This window comes from Nothoprocta perdicaria, unplaced genomic scaffold (genome assembly GCF_003342845.1).
Source record: "Nothoprocta perdicaria isolate Ctin4 unplaced genomic scaffold, notPer1 scaffold_154, whole genome shotgun sequence".
In the NCBI taxonomy this organism is placed as follows: domain Eukaryota; kingdom Metazoa; phylum Chordata; class Aves; order Tinamiformes; family Tinamidae; genus Nothoprocta; species Nothoprocta perdicaria.
Genome location: NW_020454694.1, coordinates 836,518 through 850,343, shown reverse-complemented (window position 1 = coordinate 850,343; position 13,826 = coordinate 836,518). Strand labels below are relative to the sequence as shown.

General features: G+C 47.3%; 1 protein-coding gene across 1 annotated transcript in view; it reads left to right on the top strand.

Moving 5' to 3' along the window:
* The window catches only part of CDK13 (cyclin dependent kinase 13), a 46,847-nt gene extending 37,466 nt beyond the window's left edge, over positions 1-9,381 (top strand). Inside the window, 4 exon segments of the mRNA XM_026034976.1 lie at positions 394-525; positions 3,104-3,309; positions 6,548-7,090; positions 8,125-9,381. Of these exon segments, the coding sequence (XP_025890761.1) occupies positions 394-525; positions 3,104-3,309; positions 6,548-7,090; positions 8,125-8,990 (1,747 nt within the window). The 3' untranslated portion in view covers positions 8,991-9,381.
* Positions 9,382-13,826: the final 4,445 nt, after the last annotated feature.

Genomic DNA, 13,826 nt, shown 5'->3' with positions numbered 1-13,826 from the left:
CAAACCCAAAGCTAAAGAAATTAAAGAAATACCATTGCCTAGCACTGTGCTTTCCTAAGGATTGCTCAAGAAAATCCCATCCCCACCCCTCTCAACCCCCAGTAACACTTGCACTGGTACTAAAAGGTGAAGTTTCTGTCAACTTTGGCATGTTCTCGCCTTTTATGCAGCTCAAGCTGTGTGGGTTTTATTAAGATCCAGGTATCCAGGTTAGCTGAGGAATGATATGTGTGTGTGTGTGTGTGTGTGTGTACACATTTTTTTTTATCTCCCCTTTCAATGAGCAGTGTGGAGGTGGGTGGGCGTAGGTGGTAGAAGGTTGCGGGAAGGCACGAGGTCTCAAACGCTCACGTGGCCCTTCTGCCAACGTTGCTGTTGCTGTTGTTGTTGCAGCATCCCACCAGCTGCCCTGGACCTCTTYGATTACATGCTCGCCTTGGACCCCAGCAAGCGCTGCACGGCCGAGCAAGCTCTGCAGTGCGAGTTCTTGCGGGACGTGGAGCCGGCCAAGATGCCTCCCCCGGAGTGAGTACCTTCCTTTTTGGTGGAGCGTCTGCATCTTGCCTCTGCAGAATGAGAGCCCAGCTTGCTGGGGCACAGCAGGAACCTCAGTGCGTTTAATGACCATTGCAGGAAATGGGTAACRAGGGTTCTTCCCCAAAAGGACTGCTGCAGTTTAGTGGCTCTKGAATCATGTTAGCAGTGGCTACGAGTGTCTGTTTGAGACCTGTTTGATGGTTTGCTTTCTTTCCCAGAATTTGTGACTTTCCTTTTACCTTGTGAAAAGGAAATTTATTTGTGACTTTACCTTTTTCCTTTTACAATTTTACCTTGCTAGTACCATTAAAAAAACCCAAAAGTCTATATGAACTTCTTCAGGGTTGAAAAAAGTCCTTTTTTCTTTCCCCTAAAGTGCAGCATGTTGCAGTTTGCAGTGACTAAATCATTCAATCTGTGCAAATCCTGTTTGAACAGCCTCTGAGAATCATATGGAAAAGCACTAAAGAATCTGTGGGTTTAGTTCTTCCCTCAGTGTAATTATCAAGACATAACACACTTAAAGACATAGTCTTTGAGTAAATGGGAGGCACCTTATAAAAGTGAATGAAACAACTGGTGACTCTTCGATTTGTTGTCAACAGGGAAAATTATTTGAGTTTTCTCTGAAAATTTTATTAAAAGCTGTTGTGATTTGTGTTAGAGAAGATTGTTCTTAATAGCCCTGATGCATTACCTGAATTTTCATTACCACAGAGGCGTTTTCCTTGCCTGAATATCACTATATATTATCACCATTGAAATATCAGCAATCTGAAAAATAGGCTGTTCATTAACATCTCAGAATCACCTGTACTTCATATAGCACATAAGCAGTTTGCCATCAGTGAAGAAGATGAAATTTATTTTTCAGGAGCTTTACAGTGGGTCTGTTTCTGAAGTTGGTTGTTATCCTGACTGAATCACCCTGCTCTCAGCAAAGAAATAGAGCTGTTCTGGTAAAGAAAGCACCAGTGCTCATTGCAAGGACTGTAGGATACTTGGAGCTACAAGTTTCCCACTTGCTGTTGACCAGGAACCCAGCCCATCTGTGAGCTGGYGTGTGGAAGGAGGGAACACATGAAGCAGTGTGTGTAATTTCCAGTAGCCTTCCTTTTCCACATTGCTGGRTGAGGAGGAATGTCCGCCCAGGCAGTTTTTAGTGTGTAGTGTGAGAAGAGGAGGGCTCTGCTTCGCTGCCTTTCCCTGTGAGGCAGGGCTCTGTGTTCCTCGAATGAGAATGGGGATGATCCCCCACCTTGTTATTAATTTAAGGAGGGTAGTAAAGGAATCTACTTGACTATACTGTAAGATTATGAAGACTTGTCCTTTACTGTGGACAAGCGGCAGCAGAAGTGGTGCTTTTACAAGAGGACACAGGAACTGATCTCCCTTGCTGTCTTCCCCAAATCTTCCATTTTGGCAGGTTTGYTACTATCTGTTACTCTACAAATACAATCAAGTTGAATTGCTGTCTTTAGGCTTGTCTTGAAGAATATTGTTCTCTTAAATAAATTTGTTTGCAGTTTCTAACAGCTCTGATGGGAATTATCAGAAGAACACTTTTTAGTGGTAACTGAACGTGCTTTCAGCAGCTGTGTTAAGCAACTAGTAGTTTCATAATTTTATTCACATTCTGAGTAGATTCTGTTTTATGCAATGGCTAATGGAGGATTTTTACTTCAAAGCACTACTTTCTGATATTATCATTTTAACTAGAGATTTAATAAGGAATTTTTCTATCTCAGCATTTTAACCTGGTTGTATATTAATGCTGTACTGACTTTTTATGCAACCAGGTTACAATTTTGTCACACAAGAGTTACGAGCCTCTGCTTTTTGACTTTCAAGTCACTGCTGATGAGTGCAGCAGTAAAGTTGAACATAGACCCAGAAACAACCTTCTGCACAGCTTTTTTATGCTTTGGAAGTCAAGAAGCATTTGGTCTCTTTAAGATCCTCTGACAGTCTATTTTAATGGCTTGCTCTCAGTGCTGGGGAAATGAGCTGGCTCAGATCTCAGCAACATGAGGTCACGTAATATGTTTGGGCTTTGGCCTTTAGATGATGAAGAGCTCAGTTCGTTACTGGTTTGTAGGACTCAAATTTATGATACTATTATGCATGAGCTCTTAATGCTGCAATTTCTTCATTTGCTTAGATAGCGACTTTCACTATTCTGTTTTACAGCAAGCATGCAGCATTTGTTTGTTAGATTACAAGTTGCCTAAGTTAGAAAAATCGTTTTCTTTTTCATAAGTAAGAATTGAATTGCAAGAAGGTAATGTTGATTATCATTGCAAGATAAATGTTCCCTTTATCTGCTGAAGGGAACATATGCTTGTGAAATGGGCAAAGAGTTTTCATGCAGAAAAGCACTTTGGAGATTGTCCTGGCCTTGGATATCGTTTTAATGTATTTACAAGTACCAGGAGCTCATCTTTGCAGAATTTATATTATGTRTAATTTGAGTGTTTCTTTTACTATGGCTGAAAAGCATCCCTGGCCAAACTTAACATTCTTGTCATTATCATCAAACTTATCATCTCTTTATCATTCTTTGCAGCCTTCCTTTGTGGCAAGACTGCCATGAGCTGTGGAGCAAGAAGCGCCGGAGACAGAAGCAGATGGGCATGACCGATGAGACGGCAGCAGCCAAAGTCCCCAGGAAGGACCTGTCTCTAGGCATGGACGAGAGCAGAACCAACACCCCACAAGGCATGCAAACTTCTTCCCAACTCAAAACTCAGGGCAACTCTAGTGTAGCACTTGGTCAGTAATATTTTTGGGTTTTATAATTGCCTACTACTTGGATTGCACATCTAGAAAATTTAGATGTTGTTTTCAGAGTATTGAAGTCTTCTGGAAGGAGAAACAATCTTGTAAGTTAAAAAAAAAAATCATCTTTGTTTCAGAAGATTTGCCTTTGCTTTGGAAACCAGGTAGTTCATTTTAGATTTTACCTAATTTTTCAAGCTGGGCAGTGCCAAGGTTCTTAACTACCTTGCTCTGTATTTTCTGGGGATATTATTCTTTATTTACATAGGGTTTTTTTCGTTTGTTTTTACTGATTTTGTGATTGCACAGGTCAGCTGCTATTCTTAAGGTCATCACAGTCTCCATAGGCTGAAAGGATTTTATTGGTAACGATCAACTGACCAGAAAGCAGATTTATAGAATCATTGCTCCAAATAAAATGGATGCCTTCAGCATGTTGTCTTAGTCTTCAGCTTTCCAAGTTGTTGGGGCTGAACTTTTAACTTAAAAATTACTGCTATAACAAGAAGCAGCTACCTCTATAATTTGCACAGCTATTAAAAGTATAAACTCAATCCAAGTGGCTTGCTTGGAGACCAGTTTTATGAAACAATAAGAAGTGAAGATAAAGCCATTTTATTATGCAGGCATCACCAACCTGCTAAGCGTTCTCAGCAGGCTTGTTTTCTAGCTTGCAGTCTGAAGCACACTTATACTGTTCYTCAGTAGCCTGTAAGGCATACAGAACAGCAACACCTGTTGAGTTTAATTTAGAGCATTTTTTTTTTGTGCTCAGTGATGTAAAATCCGCTGTCATGGATGCACGAGCCCAGCTRAAAACAATGAATGAAATCTCTGGGCGTGCGAGTTCCCTAATAGTAACCACCTTAAATCCGCTCTTCAGTTAGCAGTAGGCCAGATTTCCAAATGCTCTCTACAAAGTGTGTTCTTCTGACCACTGAAGTTTATTACCTCTTGCTCCTGTCCCTCCTGTTTCTCACCCTAACCCAGGTGTGGGCTTCTGGCCCTCTTTGTATTGATGCTAAAGYGTTTTCAGTCATTGCTTTCAGTAGCCCTTGGATTTTTTTTCCTCACAAGTGCAACTGTGTAGAAGTTCAGAGACCCTGACGTGGGGAGCAGCTATTTTCCCTGGTAGTTTTACAACCAACAGTCTCTTAACAGACTGCTAACCTTCCTAATCATTAATACTAAGCATGCACAGCAAACTAACCAACTAGTGAATGAATCAGCAAGAGCAATACTGCACATCTGTATGTAGAAAAGGAGGAACTTAATGTACAATGGAGGTCAGWCTGGCTGGCATAGACATGCTTTCTGTATTAGCCAAAGCAGTTCTTGAAATCCTGAATATAGTTTATTTAAAATCTTTCATGAGGCTCACTAGAGAGGTGAATGGTTTAATCAAAATCATTGTGTTTATTTCTGAGCCCAAGCAAAAAATTGGGCCAGTTGCAGATGTTCTGATCCATGAATGTGAGATCTCTGCTTATTATATTCTACAGATTAGCAGGAGCTCTGTGGAGCTCCGAAATTGTGGTGTGGTAGAAACCACCCAGCTCCCTGGCACACAAATTGCTCACAAAATGGGCATGAAACTAACCAAAGAGTAGGAAGGGAGTGAGTAGATGGTGTGGGGTGGGTTTTTTTTCCCCTATTGAATTTTCACTTTGAGGTTCTAAGAAAAGTCTCTATCAACAGTCACAGTCAGCTGTGCACCTGACACCTGATCAAAAGTCAGAAGTACAAAATATTAGAAATAACTTTTTTTTCTGTTTTGCCAAATAGGAGGTTTTTGTGTAAGGTCTGGGGATGTTTTTGTTAATGCTTTGTAAATCCCTGCAATCCTTGGAAGCCACCTCAGTGGGCTGTGGCCACCTCCCAGCGCTTCAAGAACTCGGAGTATTTTGTGGGTTTTGCAGTGCCTTGTTTCCAGCTGTGCTCCTCTTAGTCCTGCAGGGCAGAGAGGTCTGTGTTGTGTGTGCATGGGCAAAGGAGGGGTTGCTTCTTCTGCCCCTTTCTGCAATTCACTAGTTCTTGATAAAAGCTGTAGTCTGGGGCAGCATGCTGTTCACATCTGGTGCCCAGTACTGAGATGAGAGAAGCTGTTTGGTAGATTTATTTATTTTTTTTCCTGTTAATATCCCATATTTCTATTATTATGTACATTTTTTTTTTCTGTTTTAATCACACTGGTTTATTTCACAATTTTTTCCTCCTTTGGCGGAAGAGTAATTGAAATTTGAATGCCATGAAATTTTGCTGTTGCATTTTCAGTTTGGCAGCCAATCTTTTGTCTCCATGACCATTTTCCAGCTTGGCTTTGGCTGTGCCATAAGCGAATGTAGGGACAATAGCAGAAAGGCAGGTGCAGGAGGGTAGAGGGAGGCGCTCACAGGTTGCAGGCGGTCAGAAATCCAGAGCTCTGCCYGCAGTCACACACAGCCACCCTTTAACTTTCCTCCCTCCTCCAAGTCTTCTCCTCGTGGGGCATGTTAAAATCCATGCTGCTGCTTCTCCTCTTCTAAAATAAACTAACACACTGGCTGYTTGAAAATAAGAAAACGCTTTGATATTCTGACTCCCTTATTCATGTTCCACCCCCTCCGCCTCACCACCATCTCCCATCTCTGGGGCAAATAAACTCATTTTCTTGTGCCTGATCACAAACCTGCATTTCCCTGCTGCTCCGTGACTGAATTCCTGTCCTTCAGCCTTGGCACCTCCCAGCAGTTTTGCATCTATGCCACTAACCTGGGGGTCACCMCGAGCCCGCTCAGTGGAGCAGCTGTTAGAAACCAGGTGCTGACCTGGAATGGGCCAGTGTGTGCCTGCAAATGTGTTGTGCAGATGGCCACGCGTTAGCAGAGGGAGGCGATGCATCCAAGGCAGGGAATTTTGTGGGGAATTCCAATCCTAGAGCTGCCTAAAGCAGGTGGCCTTAAGCCCCAGCTTAGACGTATTGTAGAGAAGTGAGCCCTGGCTTCATGTTTCTCATCTGTCCCAGTGTGTGCGCGCAGCCCTTGCAAGTCATCTTCTTTGTATCGGATCTCACTTTTCCATTTCCTAGAGCTACTCCCCCCAGGCAACAAGTCTGTCAGAACGCTCCATTTCCATGTCGTCCAAAGCCATGCTTTGCCCGTGATATCAGCCGTGCTAGATTAGTCGTAATTTTGCGTTTCTGAAATATGACAGTTCTAAATAATACTTAAAAAAAACCCTTTTTTGTCTTTAGCTAAAACAAGCACTGGACAGCAGTTAAACCAGAATGAAGTGGCAATCCTGCTAAACCTGCTACAGTCTAAAACAAGTGTTAGTTTGGCGCAGTTTGCCCAAGTGTTGAATATTAAGGTAAACCCAGAGACTCAGCAGCAACTAAATAAAATAAATCTTCCTGCTGGAATTTTGTCAGCAGGTGAAAAACAGTCAGAACAGCAGCAGCCGCCGCCGCCGCCGCCGCCGGAGCAGGAGCCTCTCAAACAGCCGCCCGTCGCGCAGCCGCCGGCGCCGGCCGCGCAGCCCAAAGCCGAGACTGACGCCGCGCAGGCGGCCGTGCAGAGCGCGTTTGCTGTTCTCTTGTCCCAGTTAATAAAGGCCCAGCAGGCGAAGCAGAAGGAGTTCGCGCCGGAGGAGAAGGAGAACGGCTCCGGGAGCGAGGCGGCGCTGCAGCCGCGGCCGCCTCCCGAGCCCGGCACGCCGGCCTCCGCCGGCCGCGACGACGCGGAGTCTCCGGCGCCCGTTTTCCCAACGCTCGGCAAGGCGGCCTATGCGCCCGCAGGTACGGGGAGCGCGCGGAGACGAGCGGAGCCGTGGGAGCCGCTTCCCTGACGCCAGGGTGTGCGGATGCCCCCCGGGATGGGTGCGTTGTCCATGGATATCGGTGCCGGATGCCCACCGGGATGGGCGCGTTGTCCGAACCGGGTCATCCGTGCTGCAGGAGGGGCCTGGCGCTTCCCTGGGGAAAAGGGGGATTGATCGGCATCGCTGTTGTTGCTGTTGCTGTGGGGATGGTGTTGATGGACAAGCCTGGCTTCTCTAGAAGTTTCCTTGATCCAATTTACCATTTTTGACTCCGATTTTGGATAAAGCCCGTTTTGGCACAGGGCGTTTTATGCTTTCAGAAATTTGGGCCTTTTGATTTTCTTGGGCTGCTTATCTTTTGCACGCTGTTGTTTGTAGCTGTTGACTATTTTGAAGTGGATTTGGGTGTTTTGTTTTAGTGTGGTTTTGTTTGTTTTTATTTTGTTTTTAGGGATGTGTTTGGGTGTGATCCGGAGGGGTTTGTTAGATTGCTTTGTTTGTAACCTTGATTTTGGGTGTTCCCTGGTAGAGTGACCACCAGTCCCCTTCTTGGGACCTTTCCAAGTGGGGGGTGCTGTTCTCCATATCCCTCTGTTCCCTCTTTGAACTTCCTAGTGTGCCTGTTGCTCCAGTAGTTCCGTTATAGGGACTGTGACGTGTGACTGCCTGGGTCATGGTATTTGAAGGAGAAGCCGGCCTCGCTTTCCCGGGACTAAAGCAAAGGCTGTTGCCTGCTCCTCAGTAACCTGCCCGGCTGCCTCCGAGCTTAACTAATTAGCTGCCTGCAAGCAGACATGTGGGGAAAGAGTCCGCTCCGTTCTGGGCTCCATATGGAGGGTTTCTACTCCGGAGCCACGGTTTTTATCCCGGAGCTGCTCAGGGGYTTTTATCCCGGAGTTGCTCAGGGGTTTCTATCCCGGAGCTGCTGGGGGTTTCTATCCTGGAGCCTCTCGGGGTTTCTGTCCCGGAGCTGCTCGGGGTTTATTCCAGAGCCTCTCTCCCTGTGTGTAGGTGCAGAGGAGCTGGCGAGGCCGCCCGAGATGAGGCTCGTGAGCCGCACGCCCGAGCAGGAGCGCCCGCGCATCCTGCCTCCGGACCAGCGGCCGCCGGAGCCGCCGGAGCCTCCCCCTCTCACCGACGAGGACCTTGATTATCGGACAGAGAACCAGCATTTGCCTCTCAGTAACTCTTCAGGAACAGACCCTCACGCGGGAGTGAAGGCAGCTCTTCTGCAGCTGCTCGCTCAGCACCAAGCTCAGGCCACGGCCGAGGAGCCGGCGCCGGCCACTGTGGATTACGCGGCCAGAGACGCCTACGGGGCAGGCCCAGACTACAAGGAGAGCTTCGGATCCTCTTCCTTCTCCTCCGCCCGCTACGGCAGCAGCGACGGGATAGGGAGCGGATCGTCGGGAGCGCTGGAAAGGAGGAGCTTCCTGGGGAGCTCGGATATCCAGCCCTTGGAGAACTACAGTACTGCTTCATCTCACGCGGGCGGCGCGGCGCCGCCGGCGGCCGCCTTCGCCGAGTCCTTCCCGGGCTCGCTCCCCGCTTACGGAGACGTTTACCTCAACGCGGCGCCCCTGCTCTTCAGCGGCGACAAGGACCACAGGTTCGAGTACAGCCACGGCCCCATCCCGGTGCTGGGCAGCGGCGACGCCGCCGGCGGCCCCGACGGCGCCCGCTCCCTGCCCGCCAAGGTGCACAACTACAGCTACGGCAGCAGCCTGCCCGACGGCGCCGCCGGCCTCGGCCACGGCCACGGCCACGCGTGGACCTCGCCCGCGCCGGCGCCCGGCTTCCCCCAGGGATACCGGGGCCACCTGAGCACCCCGGCGGCGGCCACGGCGAGGGGSCGAGGCAGAGGATTGCCCTATTGAGTATCTGTTTTTCCTCAGGCACATCGTTTTTATCTGGAAAAACTTTTTGTTTGTTCGTTCGTTTTTTTTTTTTTTCCTAGCTGCAGTTTCAAGCGGCGCTTCGACAGACTTGAATAATGTTAATTCAACAGCTTTATTTTTATGTGGAAAAGGGTCTTGCATACAGTAGGAAAAAATTAAAGATGCTTCAAACTCATGCTGTCTGGAAACTAGATGAATTGATTGTACATGTTCACAAACTAGTTCTGAATTTTATTTTGTATTTCGGCAGTTTTAAGTGGATGCTAAATTTAGGGACATCAGCTTTTTATGGCACTCTTTCAGATCTTCTGAACTATGCACATTTGTGCTTTTTTTGTAAGTTTGGACCAACTTTTATGTAAAGAAAAATTTTACAACAATCAAAGCAGGGCACTGATTTATTTGGTATTTTTCTTTTTACAGAACTACCTTTAGTCAAAGGTCACTGTCAGTCTTTGCACTGCTTTCAGTGTTATTGTGGAAGGTGTACTTTGTGCTCATTTCAGATAATAAAACACAACCTTTCTCTTGATGCAAAATTTTATAAATATTTGGTCAATGTTATTTTCCTTTTCTTTCAAAAAGATGGAAAAAAAAAAAAAAAAGAATGGATGTTCTGGTAAAATGTTCTCTCCATCGCCCARGCTTGTTTATATAGAAACTGTTTTACTTGAATGGTAAGTGCCTTAACATGTAAGCTTAAGGTCTGCAAAACTTTGGAAGTACTTCATAGGTTGATGTGAAAATTAATACCTAAAACTAGGTAGTTAACCTGAAAATTCAAATAATAGTAGGCAACTCCAGTAGGTCGTAACCTCATGCTGTTGGCTTCAGGGGGGCCGGTGATTTCGAGACCGAATCTTGTCCTGATGAAATGCCAGTTTCCAAACCAAAACTTCCTAAGAAACCAGGAAAGTGAGGAGAGACATGAAGAGATGAGTCCTGTCCTCGGCTCCCTCCCGGAGCTGCTCTAGTTGCTCGGCCAAATGAGCTATACTTCCTGTGCCCTTACCAAGCGATGAAATAGTTTGGTTTGTGCTTTTCTTCTTTTTCCCTTCTCCGATGTCAGCGGCAGTAGCTGCGTGACCGTGCGCGAGGCGCTGACGCTGTCGTCCTTTTAGCACAGCGAGACGGAAAGGAACCAAAGGAAACGTGACCAGTATTGAAAAGCAACCGCAAAACATTTCACAGTAGCGACAGCTCTCTGTAAACTGTGATTGTGCCAACTAACCGTTTTGATACCTGCTGTTCCCCAGAAAGCTCTAATTTCGGAATTGAGGCTCTTGGAGCAGCAGATAAAATGACTGTAGTCAAAACTCTCAACCAGGAACCACTCCTCGTATTAATCGTAACTTCCAGCATGTTTTTTCTTTTTTTTTCCTCTTTTTTTTTTTCCCTTTGACAAGAAGTGGTCTCTCTCCTGCAGAGAGGAGGTATGGTTATATTTTGCATGTACGTAAAAGAATGTTTTAAAGCCCATATTGGAAACAATTTTCCAACTGATTATCCAGTTGACAAATCGGTACCTTATGTAACTGAGTGTTTTAACTATTACTTTTTAAAAAGTAAAATTTCTACTTACACTATTACCACTGTAGTCTTGTCAGTGACTTCTGGGACTTTGAGCATAGAAGCCAAAGCTGTTGGGGTTCCCTTTTTGTCGCAGTTGGTTGTCGCTCCGGGCCAGCCGCCCCGCGACGGAGCCGGGAAGCTCCCGGAGAGGAAGGAGCTCCCGCCGCCGGACGCTTCCCGGCTGTGGTGCCCGCGAGGGAAGCGCGGGGCGGAATCCCGCTCCCAACCTCCAGGAAAGCTCGGGAGCGGAGCAGCCGGCCCCAAGGAGATTGACGCGTCGGCCGCGTGCCGAGGGGCTCTTCTCCAGTAAGGACAACTTGGATTTCTTTTTCTTTTTTTTTTTTCTGATGGTGAAAGTTGTTGTTAGTGTCACGTAGGGACAGTGTCAGCCATAGGGAAAGAAAAAGTAATTCAGATAAACAAAATATGGATTTGCAGATCTAGCGGAGGCCCCTCAAAGCCCGTAGGGTTGTTGCCACTGAAAGGTGCAGTCTGATGTTACTCTGCTGCACTGCACGTGTCAGTGCAGGTGAAGCTTCATTAAGAAGGCAGGTAAGTCCAGATTAAGAAGCAGGTCCCTAAGACTGAGGACCAAATGACTTGACTTGCAGGACAGAGCGTAAGGAGGGCAGGACGACTTCTGTTGGCCTCCCTTTTGGGGGTAAACATCCCGATGGTTTAGGTCGCCTCATTTCGTGCAGAGACACCGATCTCCTGCTCCGAGCGTGTGGAAGCCGTCCCGGTCACGGCCGCGCGCTGCTGTTGTGGACTGAGGGGCCTCTGGTGCCGCGAGGCGTGCGGGGAGCGCACGCAGGCTGCCTTCGGGGTTAGCCCGGGGATTCCTGCTGCCCTTTCCCGTGGGAAACCCTCAGCCTGCGGCAGTGGCACCGTCTGTGGGGAGAGGAGACGCAGATTTCCTGGCGAGGGGCAGCCCGGGGCTGAGGTGGGCACAGGGCTCGTGCTGCCCGCAGGCCCTGTGCTCCCTTGGATCCACGGATCCAAGCGCACTCCAAGGCCCTTGGGTCAGCTCAGAGCTTTCCCCTCTGGTCATTCCTGAACAAATCCCGCTGGGCAGAGCGGCTCCGTGCCGGCCTGGCGCTTCCCACCGCGTGGCCGCCGCGTTTCCCTCCCGCATCCCGGCCTCTAGTCGCTGCCGCCCCTTCCCTGCTCCGCGGGTTTGGCGCTCCCTGCGCTGCGCTTCCCAAGCGCGCTGCCGAGACCTGGACGCTGCTTCCCAAAAGTAAGTGTCGTGTGCTTGTGTTTCCACTTAACCATAGCTAAATACTGTAATCATGGACTGTCGAGTGTTTCCTTATTTATATGGCGTGATCCTTAGCCATACCGAGAGGAASAAAATGAACCCAGGTGGACTGGTGTGACCATGACTTAAAACATTTAGGCTACCTACAATATTCCTACAGTTATACCTACAATTCAGCCAAAGGACAAGGAAAGAGCTTTTATCCTGGATCTCTAATAATCACCGTTGTCTTGAACAGAAGGAATGGCGGGAATGGGTGTAAAAATACCTGTGTCTTTAAAGGTTAATATAATTTCTTCAAAGAGAATTTTAAAATGGCAAACTTTTTTATTATGTTTCCATAAAACATGGTCTCTGTTGAATTTCCTTCTTACCACGGTAGCGTAAGACGCTTTCTATAAGCAGAGGTGACAAGTGCTGTAATGCAGGTTCCTGAGGTCTTGGGCACTCCTTTTGTTGGTACCTGTGACTGGAGCCAGTTTTGCTTCGGATCGAGTTGTAGTTGGATCAGTTGAATTGGTAATTGTGCAGTAAAAAAAAAAAAAAAAAATGAAGTATTGAAATAACATAGGATACCTCTTTTTCTGCAGGCAAATTAGATCTCAGACCATGAATTCTGTTTCTAATAGAGAAAATCTCCGATGTGCTTCTCGCGCTCCAGAGTTAACGTTAGGCGCTCACGTGGGTCGCACGCGTTTCTCTGTTCTGTTTCACCGTTTTGTACACGGGGACATATCGGCTGTTTCACTCTCTGATCTGTTGGAAATGTTCCTCAGACCCAGAGGGGTGTCAGGAAGGAAAAGAATTACCAGAAAACTGGTCTGATTCTGTATTTAGAAATCAAATGACCTTGACCTTAAAATCAAGCTAACTTTGCTTATCAGGGTGAAGCATACATTATTGCAGGAGTTCTTTCAAGACAACCTAATTTAAAGTAATCAAAACTGTTACGCTTCGGCTTGCTTACTCTTTGTTATTTTAAGCCATTTGTATATAAAATGTATTGTGCAGCCTGTAAATAAAATGCCATGAAAACTCCATGTCCATCGTTGTTTTCCCTCTCTGGATGCGGAGGCCGCAGGCGAGGAGGGTGAGAGGAGCAGAATTTCTTGGCGACAGCTACAAGGAGAGCCTGGATTTTTGTGTTTGGTTTTGGATGCATGACTTGATCTGTGCTGCCTGGAACGGTGACGCTGAAGTGTGGAACGGTTTCCAGTTGGCTGTTCCCCTTTTCTCCCCAAAACTGCTGTAGCATCCAGTGCCTTACCCTGATCCGGGGTGCTGTGCGAGGGCAGTGGTTGGGGAGCTGCGTGGTGGCCGGTCCGTTCAGCCACCGCTGCCCTTTGGTCCCCGAGATGCTCCCACATGGATAGGCCAGCCAGGCAGTGTTCCTGCTTGGATCTGCATGTGAATCAATATCCATCCTAGTGGAGGGAGAATTTTATGTGATAAACAAGGGGAGCTCTTTCTTTTTCCAGTCACCTGTACTCACGTTCGCAAAGCCCGAGGGTTTTATTTCCAAAGCTCACGTCAGTTTGTTTGTTTGTTTCACTTGCCATGGTGGGAGCTTGTTGGCAGCTGGGGCTTTCACTCGGGGTGTGCTTGGCAGCTGGAGCCCTCCCTAAGGCTTCATTTCCTTCAGGTGTGGGGCTCTTGGGGCTTGTTGATAGGCCGGCCTGCTGACCCTTCCTCACAGAAGGGCCTCCATGGGGCTGCAATGGGGTGATCCCTCTGTGTGTGCATTTGGGTGTCCTGCTGTGGCTGCACACTGCAGTGAGTGCTTCTCTGGTAGGGCTTCTTCCAAAGAGGCTTTGGGGAGATGGGTTTTTCCCCTCGATTTTAAAACGTGTGGTGTGAAAGATGCGTAGCTGGGCAAAGAAATGTGAGCAGAAGCGTGAGCTTCGCAGCAGTCGACCAGGGAGCTGTTTAGTTTTACCAATCTGTAAAACATGTTAAATGCTTTCTCCTCCATATCAGGATGT